Below are 19,995 nucleotides of genomic sequence, written 5' to 3' on the forward strand. Positions count from 1 at the left end.
ATGAAATACTCTATATAAAATGACTGGGTTCAAAAGGCTGAACTGAACTGAATTACAAAAATACTATTATTTCAAGGTCAATGGATATGAGTTCAGTAACTTTTTTTTTTTTTTTTTTTTTATCTATGATGACTGAAGGAAAAGGTCTAGATGCTTTCCAAGATGAACAAAGGTGAGTCCTTCCCCAGAGTATTCATTGCAGAGGTTTCATGATAAGGTAAAGGAGAGGACAGTCTCAGAGTTCACAAAACTTCTTTACCATGAATATACCTCATAGTCATAAGGTTTTGTTTCTTCTGTTCCCCTTTAAGTCTGGAAAACTGTACCTAACCTAGGGCACCTTCACTAAAATACAGACTGAAGAATTTCCAAAATACATCTTTACAGTGTAAAGAAGCTAACACTGTATTTAAATTACTAACCTAATTCAATTTGAAAACTTCTTTTTACATGCATTGATTTTCAGTTTTGATTTTTAACAAACTTCAATTTATAAGTATTGGTGCTTTTATTCTATTTTTGTCAAAGGCATTTTCCCGTATAGAAAATTTGCAGTCAGCAGCATTGATTGAAACAGTGTTTCTGGTGAAGCATTTCCAAGACGAAAAGACAACCCTCAGAATGGGAGAAAATATTGCAAATGAAGCAACTGACAAAGGATTAACCTCCAAAATATACAAGGAGCTCATACAGCTCAACATCAGAAAAACCAAACAACCCAATCCAAAAATGGGCAGAAGACCTAAATAGACATTTCTCCAAAGAAGACATAGAGGTTGCCGACAAACACATGAAAAGATGCTCAACATCACTAATCATTAGAGAAATGCAAATCAAAACTACAATGAGGTATCACCTCACACCGGTCAGAATGGCCATCATCAAAATATCTACAAACAATAAATGCTGGAAAGGGTGTGGAGAAAAGGGAACAATGTTGTGTTAGCTTTTAAAATTAATGTGAATCACTGCACACAGCTAAACAGTACCAGACCTGGACTGGACTTCAGCTATCCTGACTGTGGTCCAGCGTTCCTTCTCTACTTATATAAATGAACTAACATATAATAACCAGGGGCTTCATAAAAAGATATCTGTCTGCACACCACCTTATAAAAGGTTAGAAACATCAGCATTCAGAACAGTTTTCCTAGGTTCTCCTTACTCCTCTATATCTGTTTCCTCTATGACCAAATTATTATTTTAAAAGATAGAATTAAAATGTCTCCAAGTTGCAACTCTTACATAGGGTTACTTGAAACTTTCGATAGATATTTCAGAAAACATTGACAATGTCAAAAATCCACACAATCCCGAAGACTGAGAATGAAACAGATGTCACTATCTTACAGGGAATTTCCTGTAAGATATAAACCATAGAATTGATAGAGCTGGATTAAGAACAGCAAGAAGGAGTAGCCACATGCCACTTCAAGAAACACAGCAGCCTTGTTTCCCAAAAGAAGGTTAAAAGAAAAAAAGTAAAGAAAAAATTATCTCTACTGTCTACCATGTTTTTCATAGAATTAAGTAGAGCCAATCCTTAACTTTGAGGTACTGAATTTTTAAGGAGCCAGAGTATTATCTCTGTGTTTTTATCCTCATCTCTCCGTGCTTATTCAGAGATAGCAATTTCCAGATGACAAAAGGATAGAAAACAGTGCTTGTGGGGATATGTGTGTAGGAAAAGGGGCCACGGGGTGGGGAGGAGGAGTGCTGTAATGGGAATGCTGGAGTGCATTTTCTCCTCACAAGTTAAATAGAAAAGAATAGGGAGAATGCAGGAAGTTCCCTATGATACTGCATGTGGAGTGTTGTAGCTTTTAACCTCTGTAATGTATGCTATGAACACAAACCTCTTATTTTAAAAATGACAAGTTTATATAAATTTTCCCTAGTTCTGAGATAAGTAAAATAGAAAATGGAGGAGGGGGCCCTACATGAGACCAATGAAAAATATATTATAGCAAGGGCTAAAGAGAATATCAGTCTGAATACTAAGAGAAGATCATACCTCTGAAAGTAATTTCTTCCAGGAGCCAGAAGACATTTTTACAAGACTCTTAAGCATCTTTAATAAAGCCCAGGAAGAACAAACAACAAACAAAAGCCTTGATACTGAGATGAAAGGTGGTATAATAAGAAAACAAGAGGGTGCAGGAAATTAAAATTACAGAAATCTAATTCAAGTTCATAACGAAGGAAGTTGACTGCAAAAAAATGACACTTGGAAGGGAACAAACTTGAACAATTCTTCAATAATTTAGAGGAAGACAACCACTGGCAAAGTGAGATCCATTACTATCTAATTCCTTTTGAAACAACCAAACATAAAATAAAGAAAAATAAACCCATAGTACCACAAAAAAAAGAAAGAAATTTTAAGGGTTTTAAAACTATGAAGAAAATGTAATCTAAATGAAGGCAAACTTTTCCAATGCCAAGAAGCCCAAAGTTTGATTTAAAATGTAATGCAGGCATATATGGATTTTCCACCACCATGTAAGAAAAACCCTAAGCACAGAGAGGCAGGAGTTGGGAACACGTGAACCATGAGCAATCAATGGAAATCCTGCATGAAATGTGGCCCAGTAGCCACAGCATTTGTGCACAGCTTCACACACTGGGGGCTTCTCTCTAAGTAAAGCAGAGGATTTGCCCCAGCAGCTTCCTAAGACGGTCAGTGAGACATAAGAGGAAGCATCTATCTCCTAGCTACCAAATCACAAAGGTGTTCCTAAAAAATTCTGGATTGAAAATAAAACAGATAAAAAGGGGGCAGACTGGCTTTGAACATCTCATAATAACTAAAAGGTAGGAAACAGCATAGCAACATTTAGAGATTTAAAGAGGGGAATTAAAAATCTGTGAGCATAGAAGCCTATATCCAGACAAAATGTACTTAAACTTTTTAGGGGGAAAAATGGTGACAAATGTTATATTCAGCCAAGGGTCATATGTAATCAAGGGCTTGCCTAATGAAATAGGTCACCTATGTCCATGCTTAGAAATTTACTCAAGCCAGCCAAGAAAGGAATAGTATTTAACAGCTTAAGAATGGAAAATCCTAGTGTTAAATGGATGACAGTGAGTGGGAAAAATAGATACATTTTAATAAGTCAAAATTATTTTATAAATATGATCCCAAAATTAAATAAATATATAAACCATTCTTTAAGGAGAAGAATGAACATTTTAAGTAATGATTTAACTATAATGTCTTTAAGGAGAAGAATGAACATTTTAAGTAATGATTTAACTATAATGTTATCAGAAACTCAAGATTACATTAACAGGCTAGGGAGGGGAGAATTAGTACAAATAAATTAGTCTCAATCTTCACCGCACATGGAGAAGAAAGCAGACAGAATTTCTTTCCTGATTTTGACCATTTAGGAAAACTAGTTTAAAGAATATGTTTCTCTTGCCATTGCCTGATTTCTGATATTCAGAAGAGATGGGCTACATGAAAATCTAGTCTTTAACCTGTCTGCTAAAAGGGTTCTTCCTCCTACACACAGAACATTCCTGGCGCACCAGGGAAGGTAGTGGGGGAGAATGAAGGGATGGAGTGTCGACAAGCCATGATGGCTGTTTCATCTTAGAAGGCCTAGGTGCTCACTGATTGCCTTCTTCCATCCAGCCGCTCAGGCACTTGGTCTGCCTGTGTGGCTAGTTGGTGGTAATTAATCCCAGTAGCAGGATCCTTCTTTCAGTCTTTGTTTTTGCTCTTGTTTTTTTGTTTGTTTGTTTGTTTTTAATCATGGCAAGTTAAGAGACCCTGATTGGAGTTGCAACCCCTGTGTCATGTAAAAACAGGTCTTATTAAATAATTGTAAGATGGAGAATGGTATAATCACATTTATGTTGCAACCCTGGCAGCAGAGTATGACAGATTACTGAAGAGAAAACATAAGGCCAAGAGACCAGTTAATAAGCTACAAAAGTCATGAGACAATAAGGTCCCAACCCAAGGTGGGGACAGTGGGAGTGGAGAGCAGGGGAACTGCTCTGAACGGTAGTCAAGGTGTCCAAGTTGGTTAACTTAAGGAGAGGACATGTGTCAGGTACTGAGACAGAAATTCAGGAGGTAGGAGTTTACGAAAAAAATTCATTCAGATCTGAACTAGCAGGAAATGAAGTATTAGGGGAGATTCAGAGTTTAAAAGGTGTTTTCATATTACTTACCTTATTTAAATCTCCCAAAAGCTCTTTGAGATGGTTATTACCTCTATTTAACTGCTGAGCAGACCCTGTTCATAGGGGTTATGCGACTCAATCAAAATTAGACAGGTAGGGACTTCCCTGGTGGCGCAATGGTTAAGAATCCGCCTGCCAATGCAGGGGACGAGGGTTCAAGCCCTGGTCCGGGAAGATCCCACATGCCACGGAGCAACTAAGCCCGTGCACCACAACTACTGAGCCTGCGCTCTAGAGCCTGTGAGCTACAACTACTGAGCCCGCATGCCACAACTACTGAAGCCCGCGTGCCTAGAGCCCGTGCTCTGCAACAAAGAGAAGCCAACACAATGAGAAGCCCGCACACCGCATCGAAGAGTAGCCCCCACTCGCCGCAACTAGAGAAAGCCTGTGTGCAGCAACGAAAACCCAATGCAGCCAAAAATAAATAAATTAATTAAAAAAAAAATTAGACAGGTAGCAAGAGATAAGACTAAAACTCAGGCCTTCTGATTTGAAGCTGAATGCTTTTTTCACTGCACCGTAAGGTAGCAAAGCATAAATTATATATTTAACCTTGATACCGACTAAATGTTTACATTTAGCTCAGAGGATTGAAGGGTCAATAAGAAATCTAGGAAATGAATCAGAAGACTGAGGACCCTCACTGACATCTCAGCTCATGAAGAGGAATTATTGATGAAAACTTTGGTCTGAAGGGTTTTGGTTAGACTATCACATGACATTATAATTACTGGGGTTCAGGGAGATAGATATTGCAGAGGCAGTGATGTGTCCAGAAGTAAAGGCCTTGCTGCCCATACAAAGCAGCGGATTCTTTGTTCAATTTATTTCGATGCAAACACAAACACTGTATGTCTGGAAAACACTTGCAATGTCGGTATAATTTTAAATTGCCAAGCTTTTTTGGAATACATTCATGGAGCGATTAAATCGGCTATTTTGCTTTGGGAGATATAATTTTGTATGTTATACTGCTCTCCTGAAATGCCATGCTGCATTTCTCAGCAGTCGCATTGGCTAATAATTCAATTATTAACACAATTCATTATTTTCATGTTCAATTAGAAAGCCTTTTGCGGTGGCTTGACCTATCTCCCCAGAGCAAATGGGGCAGTTTGTAAAAGGCCAAACCACAGGGTGGAGCATTGAGAGTATGAAGCATGATATAAAATTTAACCATATTAAATGGAAATCTGCCTTACACAAGCTGCTTATCTGCGGCACAAGGCAGCTAAACTTCCAAGATAAAGGCTGGTGCGTGACACTGGGAGCGGCTCGTGTATTCTCATTTTCTCTACTTCTTCACCCTATTTTATAGTTTATTGTAATTAGTACATTTCCTTTCCTCAGTTTATTCCCTGTCTCTCATCGAGCAGAGGTTGCTCTGAGTCTTTCCTGTAGTCTTTTCATGGATCCTGGGCCTATTCTTTTCCAGCCTCTGCTGAAACCACTGGCTTCTGTTTCTTTCCTTTTGTGTTGTATGATCTTTATAAAGGGGGTTATAAGAATTCAGGCAGGGACATACATGATGAATTATCTGCTGATGGATAGCACTGGAGAAGGGCAGATGGAAACCACTCACTAGTATTGGCCCAAGCACTTTTTGCCACTATTAATGAAATTTCTTTTGATCAATCAGTTGAATGGTCTCCCTCTGCATTTTAAACCTCTGATCATTTTTCTATTATGTGGTACTTTACTGATATGCATGGAAAATGAAACTGCTTACATTATTCCTATTAATAGTCACTTGGCATTGAATTTCAGGTCCTAAACCAAAGATATCTTCCACCAACTATCACAATTTTAAGGCTATCTGGTCTAGCAAATCCTAACAAAGTCTTAATTTACTATCAGGGCCTGAAGCCTCAGTTTTTCTATTTAATTCTAAATATGTTCAGTCCATTTTTAAAATTTCTCACATGTACCTAATCTTAGGAGCACACAAGACCAATATTAAAGTTTTCCCATAAGTGTAAAAGTATTTCTGGTTTGACTTTGATAATTACATCACAGTTTGTTTGGTTTTGCCTGGAATAATGACTTCTTGAAAACTATATAGGCTGTCACATAAATAAATTAAATACTTTTAAAAAGAAAATTAATTTTTCAATATTTGGTATAATGTTATCATTATAACTAACAGAAAATTTGACTAATAGAGAAGTTAGTCAAATTGCTAACTTAAAAAGACAAATTTTTAATGTCAACAGGTTATTTCTGTTTACTAGAGTCATCTTTTTTAAAAAAAGTCAAATTCTTTTCTTATAAAAACAGTAAATAAAACTTTAAAAAAAAGAGAAAAAAACAGTAAATATAAGAAATACAATCAAAACTATTTGGCAGTGCTCTTTTAAACAATTATCTTTTCCAGTCTATTATGAACAGTCACTGTGTTTCACCATTTTTTTCCATTTACTCCTCTGTTCATTCAGCATTGTCTAAACACTGACTTTCCCTCCCATGCTTGATTTCCACAATGTCCTCCCAGAAAAAGAAAAGTCAGGATTCAGTGACAAGGCACCTTTAAGCAGTTACCTCCTTAATAATGAAGCCAGAATGAAAGCGGGATGATGTACCAAAAGAATGCTATGCTGGACCTTGAAATCTGGTTCCAGTCACCAGTAAGCCTAATAAACTTGGCCTCAGTTTCTTCATTTGTAAAGTAAGAATAATCTTGTATTATCTCTAAAACCCCTCAATCTATTAAATACTAAGTTTAAAAAAAAACCTATCAAAGAGAAATAATTGAAAAATTAAATCAAGTTTGATGCAACACAGTAAAAATGAAAATTGGTTAAAGAAACAATTTCTTGACTTTCAGAATTAGATATTCTTAATCAGCCACTTTTACTATCTCAGCAGTTATCTAAACATGTTTATTTGGTAATTATTAGAATACCTTGAAAATAAGTTGACGAAGTCATGCAATATTTACTTTTATATGTTGAAATATAATTTGCTATTTTTAAATCAAGTTAGAGTCTTCCAAGACTCTAAAATAGGCTATGTCAAGGGAATTAGACATGCTCTAGGCCATTCTCCAGAAATCTTTACTTGATCTAGAATCCCCAAAACATCCAAAGGAAACTGGAAAACAACTTTTGTCCAGAAGAAATATACCAGATTCTTAGAATTTACATATATAAATTGGTTGTGCAGAGTGGGCTTGCCAGAGGCTTAAAAACTGGAACTAATTTTAAGAAAAACATGTGAATTTGTAACTTGCTATGGCACAACATATTATTGTTATTGTTAGTAGTGGAAAAGGAATTCAAATCTCTGATCATCCTCAAATATTGCAAAGGGATATCCTCTGATCCATTTCCTCAGAAATAACTCCTTTAAAATTCTTCTTTCGTCCATTAACCCATGCCCTCTTTTGTAGTAATTTAAGACTTCTTTTTCCCTTTTCAAATTAACATATGTATAGGAGGAAACTAACACTTATCAGTCATTTCTCTTCTACTTTACAAATAAGGCATAAAGAAACATAATCTTAGTATATTTCCTCCAAGGATAATAAGCTGTACTTCATTGTTGTTTAACAACTTGGAAAATAAAAGATGTTTTAAATGTGGGAATGAAGTTATCAATAGCAAGTTTCCTTTAATAAAGACAAACAACGCAATACAAGCATGCTCATCTAGCCAAAAAAAAAAAAAAAAAGATAAGAACAATTTATTGATGACATGAACTAATACAAAATATATAAATTGCCCTTGCCTTTGGAACTGAGATTATAAATTTTTTTCATAGTCAACTAAGGTGTGATTAACATTTAAGTACAAAGGTTATTTAACATTTAAACACAAAGGTTTCTCCATGAGTTACTTTGGATTTATAGGATCCCTCTTACCAGCGTTTCTCTTGAAGCTGTGTTTTATGAAAGATGAGATGTTCAAGCACCTTATTCAACTGGGGACTATTCTTCTGAACACAAGTCCAGGCAGCAACACAGTGCCAGAGCAGGTGGTTAACTTCATATCCTTCCTGAGTAAGTTGCAAATGTTCCTGTAAATAAAATATTAAAATATATCTGAGAAAGAGTTCTTTGAATTGAATAAACATGAAAATAAATTTTAAATGCATATTTTTTCTACGCCATGTTACACCAAGTGGAGCAATTTAAATACATTTTTGTAAGTAGATATAGTTAATGTGAACTTAATTCTTAATATATTCTCACATGGATCCCTTGTGTTCAATGACATTTTACTTAAATACATTTTTGTAAGTATTACTTACAAAATGCATTACTTACATACATTTTTGTAAGTATATATAGTTAATATACTTAAATACGTTTTTGTAAGTATATATTTACTTAAATACATTTACTTAAACACATTTTTGTAAGTATATTTACTTAAATACATTTTTGTAAGTATATATTGTTAATATACTTAAATACGTTTTTGTAAGTATATATTTACTTAAATACATTTACTTAAACACATTTTTGTAAGTATATTTACTTAAATACATTTTTGTAAGTATATATAGTTAATCTGAACTTAGTTCTTAATACATTACTTAAATACATTTACTTAAATTTACTTTAATACATTTTTGTAAGTATATATTGTTAATCTGAACTTAATTCTTAATATATTCTCACATGGATCCCTTGTGTTCAATGACATCAGTTCCAAATGTGACAAAAATCCTGTATCTGCTAAGGGACAACTATTAGACACAATTGTGCTTCTTAAAACCTATATGACTTAGTTCTCCCTGACACCTGGGGGAGGGAAGAGGGGAAAAGTCTGAACAATGATCAAACAGCAAATTGGGTTTTAAAATGTGGATTTTCACTTTAAGGATCAAAATATTGCCTAGCTGGATGTGGTCAATGTCTGCAAAGTAACTATTTTAAAAGGCTACAAAATCAGAAAACAAATGGGCTATTTGTTTTTTCCTTAGAGTGCTTTCTTAAGTTTCATAGACTTAACTGATCTGCTAAAGTAACTGGTACAAAGAAACTTGATTTTATTTTTAGACACAGCACTCCCATTGAATTTTTGTCAACAGTAAAGATTCAAATACACATCCTGCGATATGTACTCAAATTACTAATTTAGCTGATATTTTATTCTTTTATGCTCAAAAGAAACACTTAAAGAGATTCCAAAGGATTTTACAATTCTCATTTACTATACAAAATAACATCAAGACTATACTTAAAGAAAGTTTTCACGTTGAGTACTCTTAAGAGAGAAAGCCAGAAGTTCATACATAAATTTTAAACTAAGCTTAAAATTTTAAACTTAGTTTTAAGTTTCTAGTCAACTGCTTATTTCAGTCTCACAGATGTGTATTGATTTACATTATGTCAGGAACACAGACGCTGGCAATAAAGGCAGGAGTAAGATAAAGTCTCTGCACAAGGCTACCGACTCAGGGGAAAAATCATCCACAAAAGCAAATGGAAACCAGTCGGTGTTTAGAATGTTAGAGTATCCCCAAAAAAGCTTTATTCTAAAATAATGTAAGACAGCAGACTGAGACGTGCAGACTTCAGTAAATGTACATATTTCATCTAAATAACTCAATTTTCTGCTTTGTGGTAGAGTCTCCCCCAAAAGTGGAATCCCTATAAATGAAATTCTTTTCTCAAATTGCTCTAGCAGTCTGAGGCTGGATGCCTGACATTCCTCATGTTGCAAATATTCTGAATACATATGTAGGTAGATAGGTTTGGAAACTTGTGGATGGCTTGACTAATTAAATTAAAACAATCAATACTTTGGTTTTTTTTAAATCATGTGTTGTGCATTGCATGGCTAGAGACTATTCAGTTAGGTCAAAAATTCTTGTTAACAAACTTATACACCATCACCAGAGAAAATTCCCAAAAGCCTTTGGTAAAGAAATGATCAGGATTTAGATAATGAAGAATATTTAAGTTTGATTTTTAATTTTATATGATACCATTTCTACTTATCACTGAAAAAGGAAAAAGAAGCCTCTGACTTCCGGAACTGATCTGACATCAATATTACTACAAGCTGGTCTGGCGCTCACAGCCAGGTCATTTTGTTCTCCTGCTGGATATAAACTCACAGAATATCAACCTCAGACAATATTGCTCTGATAAATACACAAAGCCACTGGATATTTTTGTTTCTAAGCACAGACAAAAAGTCACTGTGCCACCCACAAAACACCTAATCAGAATTGCCCCTACTTTCTGGCAGCATCAAATCTAAAGAGAATCCCTGCTTCTTTAGAGCCTCCCCCAAATCACCCAACCAAAGTCCAAATCCTATAATAGATTTATGCTAGCACCCTCTAACTGAGACATCACATAGTCCTTTGGGTGTGTGTTCTCTCTCTGCAACAAATAATAAAACCAGTTTTCCCAACAGCACGTGTGCTCCTGAAGGGTCCTTGAACCCGCCACACCTGGGAATTTTCCAAATAAGTGAGGATTATCTCTTATCCTTAAGAATGATATCCTTATATATTTCAAGCATTTGCATGGATATTCTGCTAAAGTTTCTTCCCTGCTTTTTACTTTTTGCAAAAGAAGAAATGTATTTGCCAAACTGGAATGAATTAATATAATAATGATGATGATATGATTTAATACAATCATCATGTACATCATCAATGTAGCAGACCAAGAGGAAGCAATGCTCTGAGAGATATTAGGTGGTGTAGAGTTCTTTGCCTTTACACAAAATCAGTCCCACCCAAGGTGTGGTTGGCAGATAAATCCCCTCTGCAAACTGTTAACTAGAGTACAGAAATAAAAGAATACAGATTTAGAAACTTTTATAAAATTTGACAGTTAATTTTCTTTTCAGTCTAGTAAAAAAATTAATGCCTATATATTTGTTTCTTTTTATTTTTAGTAATTTACTATTATTGTAGTTTTAAAAGTATCAGTCTGTGATGGTCTGGAAAATTCTTTAAAAAATTGTAGAGGGATTTTTACCCTCTACACAGATAGTTTGAAAAGCACTGAGCACTGCATTAAATGACTCCCAGAGAACTAGAACTTATTTTTCCCCTTCCATCTTTTTGGTGTGTGGGGTGCTTTATGACCACTTCCTACAGTTCTTTCATCTCCCCCACTTGCTGCCCAGCTTTGGGCTATGCTGGTTTGCAAACTGGCCCCCATACATGGAGAACAAGGTTGGGGGAGACCTGAGAAAGAGGCAGGGCACTCCAGATTGGCAGGTGGCAGGTTCAACAAGCAAGGAAACTTACACAGGAGGCTTGTCTTGGGCAGCTGCAAGAGAGTAGATCTCCACACCTGCCCTCCAGAATCTTAAGGTTTATGTAGATACTTTAACTAGGTTCAATCACCTATACCATCCAAATGGTCTCAACAACACATTACGGTCTCCAGGCTGCATCCTTGGAAACAGCTCCCACTGTGGAAACGGTGGGCAGAGAGTACATTCTAAAGACAGAAAGCCCACCTACCAGAGTGTCGCCAATCTGCTGTTGGCTGAGAACTCAGATAACCCTATCAGCTTGAATTCTGTGCAAATTTGAGAAGCTCTGAGTGTCTGACCAGGCTCTCTTTGATAACAAAAATGAACTCTGAAGCATGGGCTCTATTGTGGCTGCTCGAAGACAGTTTTTTGAGTTTCATCCTTGTTTTCAGTTATTTGGGGGATAGCTGACATTGCCATGATAGGACCCCTCAATACAAATGCATTACCTGAATAACAGGGCATGAATCATAGGATAATGCTCCTAATTTTAAAGAACCTGTGTCTCAGTCTAACCCCATTCCTAGTAACCATTTATAATTACAGTACAGCATAAAATGTCCCAAATTTAGATAGTGCCTTTAGCTTACTGAGTACTGTACTTAAAGCACTAAAGGATGAGACTGATAATACATTTGAATGTAAATCCTGTATGTTTCCTAGTTTTCAGAAAACTATTTGTACAATACTTTAGGATGGATGCAACTATTTAGTAAATGGTCTACTGCATTTTAGTTGAATTTGAATCTACCTACTCCAAAGAACCATGTTATTATAATGTGACAAGCGTGCTTAACAAATTCAGCTTTGCTAGTGAGCAAAGAAAGGACAGAGTGGAAAACCCAATCCAGTGTTCAGGCTCTGCAATTCACAGAGCCAGTTAAAGTGTACCATTTGTCAAAGTCAATGGAAACCCTGTGTCTGGATCAGCTGGAAAGAACATTAAAAGGAGAAATGGGTCCCAGCAGCAGGGAAAGGAGATTTCCTATTCTTATACAGAACCAACACCCATATTGTGTGTATCCTAATGCCTAAATCCTAACAGAATTCCTTTTTTTAAAGCAATTTTATAATAGCACTTTGAAAACAAATTATGTTTCTACTTCAATGCTTATAATATATTAAAAATAAAGTATTTTACAGTGGCCAAAATATGCTGTCATGGACCCTTTAGCATTACTGAAGGATACGAGCTATAGGAATAAACCCACAAATCCTCTACTGTAGCATATGAATAATAAAGGGAGAGAGGATGAATACAGATACATCTTTTACAGTCCCAGTTTTCTCTCTTCTTCACCCTTACTTCTCCCAGAATTTGAGACGCATGGGTACTGAATGGGTAAATACTCAACTGAACTAGGGAGCCTGGCTTAGATTAAACTGTACTGGAGAAATTGGGCTGAAACTGGAGAACAACATTAAAATATGCCATCCAGCACTGAATCAGCAATTTTCAGCAGCACTGTAGCTACACTACCTTTTATATTCTTTATATTATGAGGTAATGGGAGTAGACAAAGGAGGGCAATAAGTCTGATAGGCTAAATTCTGTTATAATCCCTTCATAGAATCTCACGTATGGAGGTGAAATAGAACTTAAAAAGACTGAAACTATGCCCCTTTGTTCTAAAAAGTGGAAAAAAGCACAGAGACTTAGTGACTTGTCCCATTATAAGCAGATATATTCTTTTCATGTGTTGACATTCTTGCCTCTTTCACTTCAGACCAAGGTAGATCTTAACTGTATAGAAGCAGTGAACTTCCATTTCCTTGCTGTGTATGTGCACCAAGAGTGACAAAAACAGATTGATTCAAGGAGAAGCAGAATCAACACTGAAAGTTGCCGGCCTCACAAGTGGAACACTCATGTTGTCAAGATTTCACAGGATCTTATTTGTTTAAAGGAAAAACACTCAAATCATCACTATATTAAGTTAAGCACAATTAACTACACAGTTAAGCACAATTATTTAGTCAGCATAAGCATGTCCTTAGATAAAAATTATTACATTTAACTGCCTAAGTTAAAGTGAGTTCCTAAGTATATTTTTCAATAATTATTATTTATGTTTGCATGGTTCTTAATAATTTATAAGGCACACGCTTTTTTGCAATCTTCACAACAACTCTGTAGATTAGTTTGGGCAAATATGACGATGATGATGATAATGATTATGGTCGTGGTGGTGTCTTTTTTTTTTTTTAAGTTATTCCTTCACTTCAAATATGTATATATATATATATATATATATATATATATATTTTTTTTTTTTTTTTTTTTTTTTTTTTTTTTGGCTGCACCACGCAGCATGCAGAATCTTAGTTCCCCAACCAGGGATCAAACCCATGCCCTCTGCAGTGGAAGCGTGGATTCTTAACCACTGGACCGCCAGGGAAGTACCTGGTGGTGTCTTTTTAAAGATAAGCAAATGGGGATTTGGAGAGCTTAATGGACCTACTCTGGATCACATAGTCAATTGGTGAACAGGCCCTTCCTCTTGAGAGTCAGTGCTTTTTCTGTTGCTCAGTATCTTAGGTTATATATTTATTGTTAAAACATTTTTGAAACTTTAAAACAAGATCCTTTTTATGCATGAAGCAATGTGTGTTCATTAGTAAGCATAACCAAATAGTTCAAATGGCTTAGTATACGTCACTCTTTATATAAATGGTTTACCAAGTTATGAGCCAAAAAGAAAACACTAACTCCTAGAAAGAACACAAATAGATGTGGTTAAATGTTCCTCCTTATAGGCTTAAATTTTAGATAGCTGTGGAAAGGGCCCAAGGGAAGCACAGGGAAACTGTGAGGCAGCTCACAGGCAAAATGATTTTAAAAAAGAATTTTCCTTAAATTTCCTTAGTTGTTCCAACTAGCATCATATTAAATGCATTTTTCTCCTTTTTAAGAAATTATTAGAAAAACAAAATTTCTATTTATAAATTACAAAATAATAAGTATATATAACAAAAAGTAAAATAATAAAAGAATCAAGGTTTTGAAGTGTTCACTGCTTTCTTTTGAAATATATGTGAGAAAAGGAAATAAAGGCATTACAAGCCCCAAAGATTGAAGTTTGACTTTTGAAGTACATCAGCCTATAAGGTATATGAACACCGGAGTTCTGTTTGTATAATCATAGCTTATTACATACCAAGGAATTATATATAATTGGGACAGATAGTTTTCTCTAATGTTGATCATTAATATCTAAGTTAGAAATTAAAAGGAGATTTGTCATATACCAGGTATTACTTTCTCAATTTTGAACCATTAAAAAAATTTCAGTTGATTTTAATAGCATATTAAATGTTATTACATATGAATCATGGAAGCATAAAAATATTACACTTGCTCTCATTAACAGCCTGTACTTTACACACTCCCCCTTTAATAAAAATGTAATATCTTAAAATGTTCATTTAGAAGTCATTCTAAATTATGGGGTAATTTTTAATTAATCAGCTGAGATGGAATCTATAAGGAAGAAGGTATTATGGCATTACTCCATTTAAAGTAGTAGCGGTGGATTCTGATGCCCCACTACTGATCCTACTAACTACTACCCAGGAAAATGTGCACATGACTTTAATGTCTGTGCTGTTCACTCCTCCCCTGCAGCTAAATTCATCTTCAGCCATGTTACCGAATTAGCAAGCATGATTCTTTAAGCATAGTAATCTGATCTGATTCATCATGCGCTAGGATATACTCACCATCTCAGAATCTACATTCTTGTCTTCCACAGGGCTAAAAATTGATTGAGAAGGGAGTTCTCTTTTACATACAATTTCCATGATTTTCAGAATACACTGCACATTTGAAAAGATGTTTGGATACTTGCAATATAATTCTCCAGAGAAAGAAAGTGCTATTGTAAGAAAAATAATTTGTGAGAAATATTTCATTAACATCTTGCACTGCATTTCATTTGTCTTTTAGTTATTAAAATATAATTAAATTCAGTACTTAGAGGCTGAAACTGCTGTGTATTTCCCCATCTATTGAAGATTAATAATGTTATGTATGACCCCTAGTGGTATAATAGAAAACTACAAGGTAAATAATTCATATATAAGAGTTTATATAATTCAGAACAGCAATTACATAATGGTTGAATGACCAATTAAGTATAGTTACTACACAACAATCCCTGGAAACTTCCAGCTGAAAATAAATCAAGTCAGAATAGATATTATTCATAATGGATACTCTGATATTGTAATCAATGTCATTGCTTTTAAACCAACATTCTCCAGTTTAATTCTTTTCAAGATGTCATTGTTGTTGATTTTTAAAAATACATAGTTTAACAACAGCAACAATTATGTCATTTAACATAAGACTATGTGGTATTTAACAGAACCATCTCTGTGCTGTTCTTTTTACAAACTTTTAAACAACCTTTGAGTTTCAGTCCATCGACACAGTGGAAAAATTAGTAATAACCACTCTTCTATTGGATGGTTGTACGGGTAGGTAGTAGCAGTAACTAATAGCCTCAGGTAGGAATCCACCTGTTGCTGAAGATGAACATGTAGCCTCAGTAGGGCTCCACTTAACAGTATGTGATAAGAGGGCAATATCTAGGATTTTATCCTTATATGAAACAAAATGTTGGTGTTCTTGCGATATATCAACAATAACAAGCCAGTGTAAGAACTTGAGGTTTTATACAAATAATTTTTCAAAATGTATTTGTCACCACTACCTGAATATTTGATGAATCGCTATGCTGAACACTGTGAGGAGTTAAAAGAGATTTATAACGTAATGAAGAAAGCAAAACAAGTGATAAGGTAGACACAAATTCCTATACTGTCAATCTACAGCCGTGCCTTGGTTTCAGACCCTATCAAAACTTGTATCCAAAACATTTGCACTATTACCTTCTACTCCCCTCCTCTATGGCTTTTCCCATCAAATATTACTCCCTTTCTTGCTTCTTGAGTCTCTTGATTTCTTATCCTACAACATATAATCTTCTCCTCTTTTGACCTTGTTTTTTCATCCAAACTATTGACATATGTCTCCTTCCTTTCATAGCTAAGCTTTTTAAAACAGTTCACCACCTTTGTCTTATGCTTAAGCTTTCCCTTCACCCTTTACCTCCAATCTGAACTTTGCTTCCACTCGGTAATGCTCCCAAGAACAATGACTTTCTGACTTCAGAAACCCATCACCCGTCTCAGACCTCCTATTGTTTAATGATTTTACAGCTCTTGATAATGTTGATCTTCTTGACTCTCCCCTCTTTGGCTTTCTATATAATCACTCCCTCCTTTTTCTACTAATTCTTCTCTACTGGTTGTTGTCTGTTACTCCAATAATCTATTAAATGTTTATGTTCCCCAAGACTCTACTACTAGAATAAATTTCTCCCCACCACCACCTCCCATTCCCAGGTTATCTCATCCACGTTAACAGTGATGACTGTCAAATGATCCATGTTGACACCCATGAAATAAGTGATTCCCAGGCTTCACTTATTTCCCTAGTTCCAAACCTATGTTTCCAACTGGGTATACACACCTGAGTGACCTTCAAATTCAGTATGTCCAAATGTTTCTCCAAAATTTTCTCAGTTTAGAGCACCATTATCTTGACCTTATTAGTCAATATGTAAAATTTAAGATTCATCCTGAATTTGTCACTTTCCCTTATATATAGCTTAGATCCAAGGGATCACCAAGTTCAGTGTTTTCTATCTCCTAAACACTTTTCAAAACTATTTTACTCTATCCATCCCCATTCTAGAAGTTCATACCTTTAACATTTCTTGCCTGTACAAACGTCATAGCTAATGGACCCCCTGCGTCTACTCTCTCCTTACTCCAGTTCAGCAACTATATCACCACTAGGGTTACCTTACTAAAATACGAATTTAACTTTCTTGAAACCCAGTGAGTTAGATATTACAGATAAGAAAACTGAGCCACGGACAAGTTCATATGCTTAGCTAAGTAGGAAATTTAAAAGTAAAACCCAAGCAGTCTCACCCAGAAGCTGTGCTCTTCAGTACTGCACCTATTATCTTTCACAAAAAATAAAATACAGCCTATACTCTTTATAGTGATAGTCTGAGCTTCTCAAAATAACATAAAACATTTATAAATGTAGAAAATAAAAGACAGTCTACCGTATAAATATGGTTGAAGCCTAAGTAAATGTTGTTTAAAACTTTCCAGGTGACCATGAAGGAAATATATAAAAAGTCGTAAGAAGACCAAATAGCCAATCTGTCAAAAAAGAAAGAAAAAAGCATTTTTGTGTTGCATCAATAAATGTTTAAAAACCATAAGGAAAATAAACCATTTTATTATTACATTTGCTTTTGATGAAACAATTTCAAATTCATTTGAGATTGTATGCTTTTGAAATAACTTTAAAACATTTGTATCAAGGTTAAAATACTGGTTCAGCAAAAAAAAAATTCATAAATCATCTCTCCATTACATATAATGACCAATAATGAATACTATTTTGTTCTATGTCCTTTAGAACAGTATTTTTCAAATTGCAAATCATGCCCCTTAAGTGAATCATGAAATCAATAGAAAGGGGATTTTTAAGTAAAATAAAAGAGAAAATATCATACTACATTGCACAGTGCCTTGTCTCAGTATATAGACGAATGTGGATTGCAATAGTTTTGAGAAATATTCTGCCTGTGCATAGTATGTTGTACTGAAGTCCCCATTCCCTCATGAAAACACACACACACACACACACGTCATTACTGCATACACACTTTCATATCTTACTTCTGTGAAGTTTAAAATACGTGTATAGTTAAAACTGTTTTACATAGACAACAGAAAATTAAATATCTGCAAATATATGTAAGATTTCACAGAAAATGAGAAAAAACAACACACACTATAGAAATAAATGGAATGTAAATGCCTAAATTGCTAAATCATAAGATTACGGAAAAGGACAAAATAATAATAATAACTACCATTAAATCACTATCAAGATATACATATATGCAAATCCTCTTAACATCTCAACAATGGTGCAGGGTATTATTAGATCTACAGGTAAAAAAATAAAATTAAATTCAAAAGATGATTCTACCAAGTCTCAGTGCTTCACCCAAGACTATTAAGCAAATAAGTAGCATTACTGGAATTCAAACCCAGGACTGTGTGTTCTGCATCAAAAGACATGAATTTTCTATTACAGTAGTGATTTCCAAATATTTTTACCAAAAACTTCTATCATTAAAATAAATTCTAAGAATGCACCATGAATATTTGTAAATACATCCATAAATTATAAACATGCACCATTTATCGACTTTTAAAAATAAATAAAAATAAAATGTTTATGTCATGCCAAGGGATCTCTTCACATAAAGCACTTTGATATAGTACTATGCTTCTCCAAGAGACTGAAGTTAGATGAGAAGTGGAGATCAACAGATCATTTAAAAGAATATTGCAATACTCTAAGTGAGCATATTAAAGTTGGAAATAATAAATTCATCAGAAGAAGAATAATTTAAGATTTTGCAAGGGATCACAGAAGGATATTGAAAGCAATACTTTAACATTTTAACGTGGGTCTGAAGAGAAAAATACATAGTCAACATATCAGTTTGCATAACTGCTGTATTATACACCAATGAAGTGAAACTCTATACAACCATGCTTGGAAAAATGGTTTTAAAAGCTTTCATCTGTAATATTCTGAAAAGCCAGATTTTTGTTGAAAAATCTGCCAGTCTTTATCTCTAAGGAATTCTGGAACTTTCTATTCATCTGTCCTCATGTTTCATTTGTGTACATACTCTCTCTGTAGGTTTGCCTCCTAGAGTAAATTTCTGCTTGTCAGTTTCTTTCCCTGCTCACCTGTCTTTTCTTCCTTTATTCTTTCACCCCCTTCTTTCCTTCTCTTTTCATCTTTTCTTATCTTCATTTCTCTGTTATCTAACCATGAAATAGAAATGCTGAATAATATTCATTATGTATTACATTGTAATAGTTGGTGATGTGTTTTATGTTCTTTATAGAAGCTTGAAGAACACTGTTTATATTCCTATCTAAAATATATTAAACCGGGCTTCCTTGGTGGTGCAGTGGTTAGGAGTTCACCTGCCAATGCAGGGGACGTGGGTTCGAGCACTGGTCCGGGAGAATCCCACATGCTGTGGAGCAACTAAGCCCGTGCGCCACAACAACTGAGCCTGCGCTCTAGAGGATGCGTCCCACAATTACCGAAGCCCACATGCCTACAGCCCGTGCTCCGGAACAAGAGAAGCCACTGCAATGAGAAGCCCACACGCCGCAATGAAGAGTAGCCCCACTCGCCACAACTAGAGAAAGCCCGCGTACAGCAACGAAGACCCAACGCAGCCAAAAATAAATAATAAATAATTAAAAATAAATAAAAATAAAATAAAATATATTAAACCTACTGTTGCTTATATGTTATTCCTATACTTTAATAAGTAGACATCATTAGTTAAGATTCTACACTCAGAGGAAAACAATGAGGAAAGAATGCACACAAAATTGGAAAGTAAGTAATATTAGGGAATCAGGTATTTCTGGC

At 34.9% G+C, this 19,995-nt stretch overlaps 1 protein-coding gene across 1 annotated transcript in view; it reads right to left on the reverse strand.

The window, feature by feature from the left end:
• Positions 1-19,995, reverse strand: part of TMEM232 (transmembrane protein 232) — a 245,062-nt gene that overhangs the window by 193,186 nt on the left and 31,881 nt on the right. The window contains 3 exon segments of the mRNA XM_082377095.1: positions 8,063-8,217; positions 15,153-15,307; positions 17,576-17,675. Of these exon segments, the coding sequence (XP_082233221.1) occupies positions 8,063-8,217; positions 15,153-15,307; positions 17,576-17,675 (410 nt within the window).

This window comes from Balaenoptera borealis (assembly GCF_965194805.1).
Source record: "Balaenoptera borealis genome assembly, chromosome: 2".
NCBI lineage: Eukaryota > Metazoa > Chordata > Mammalia > Artiodactyla > Balaenopteridae > Balaenoptera > Balaenoptera borealis.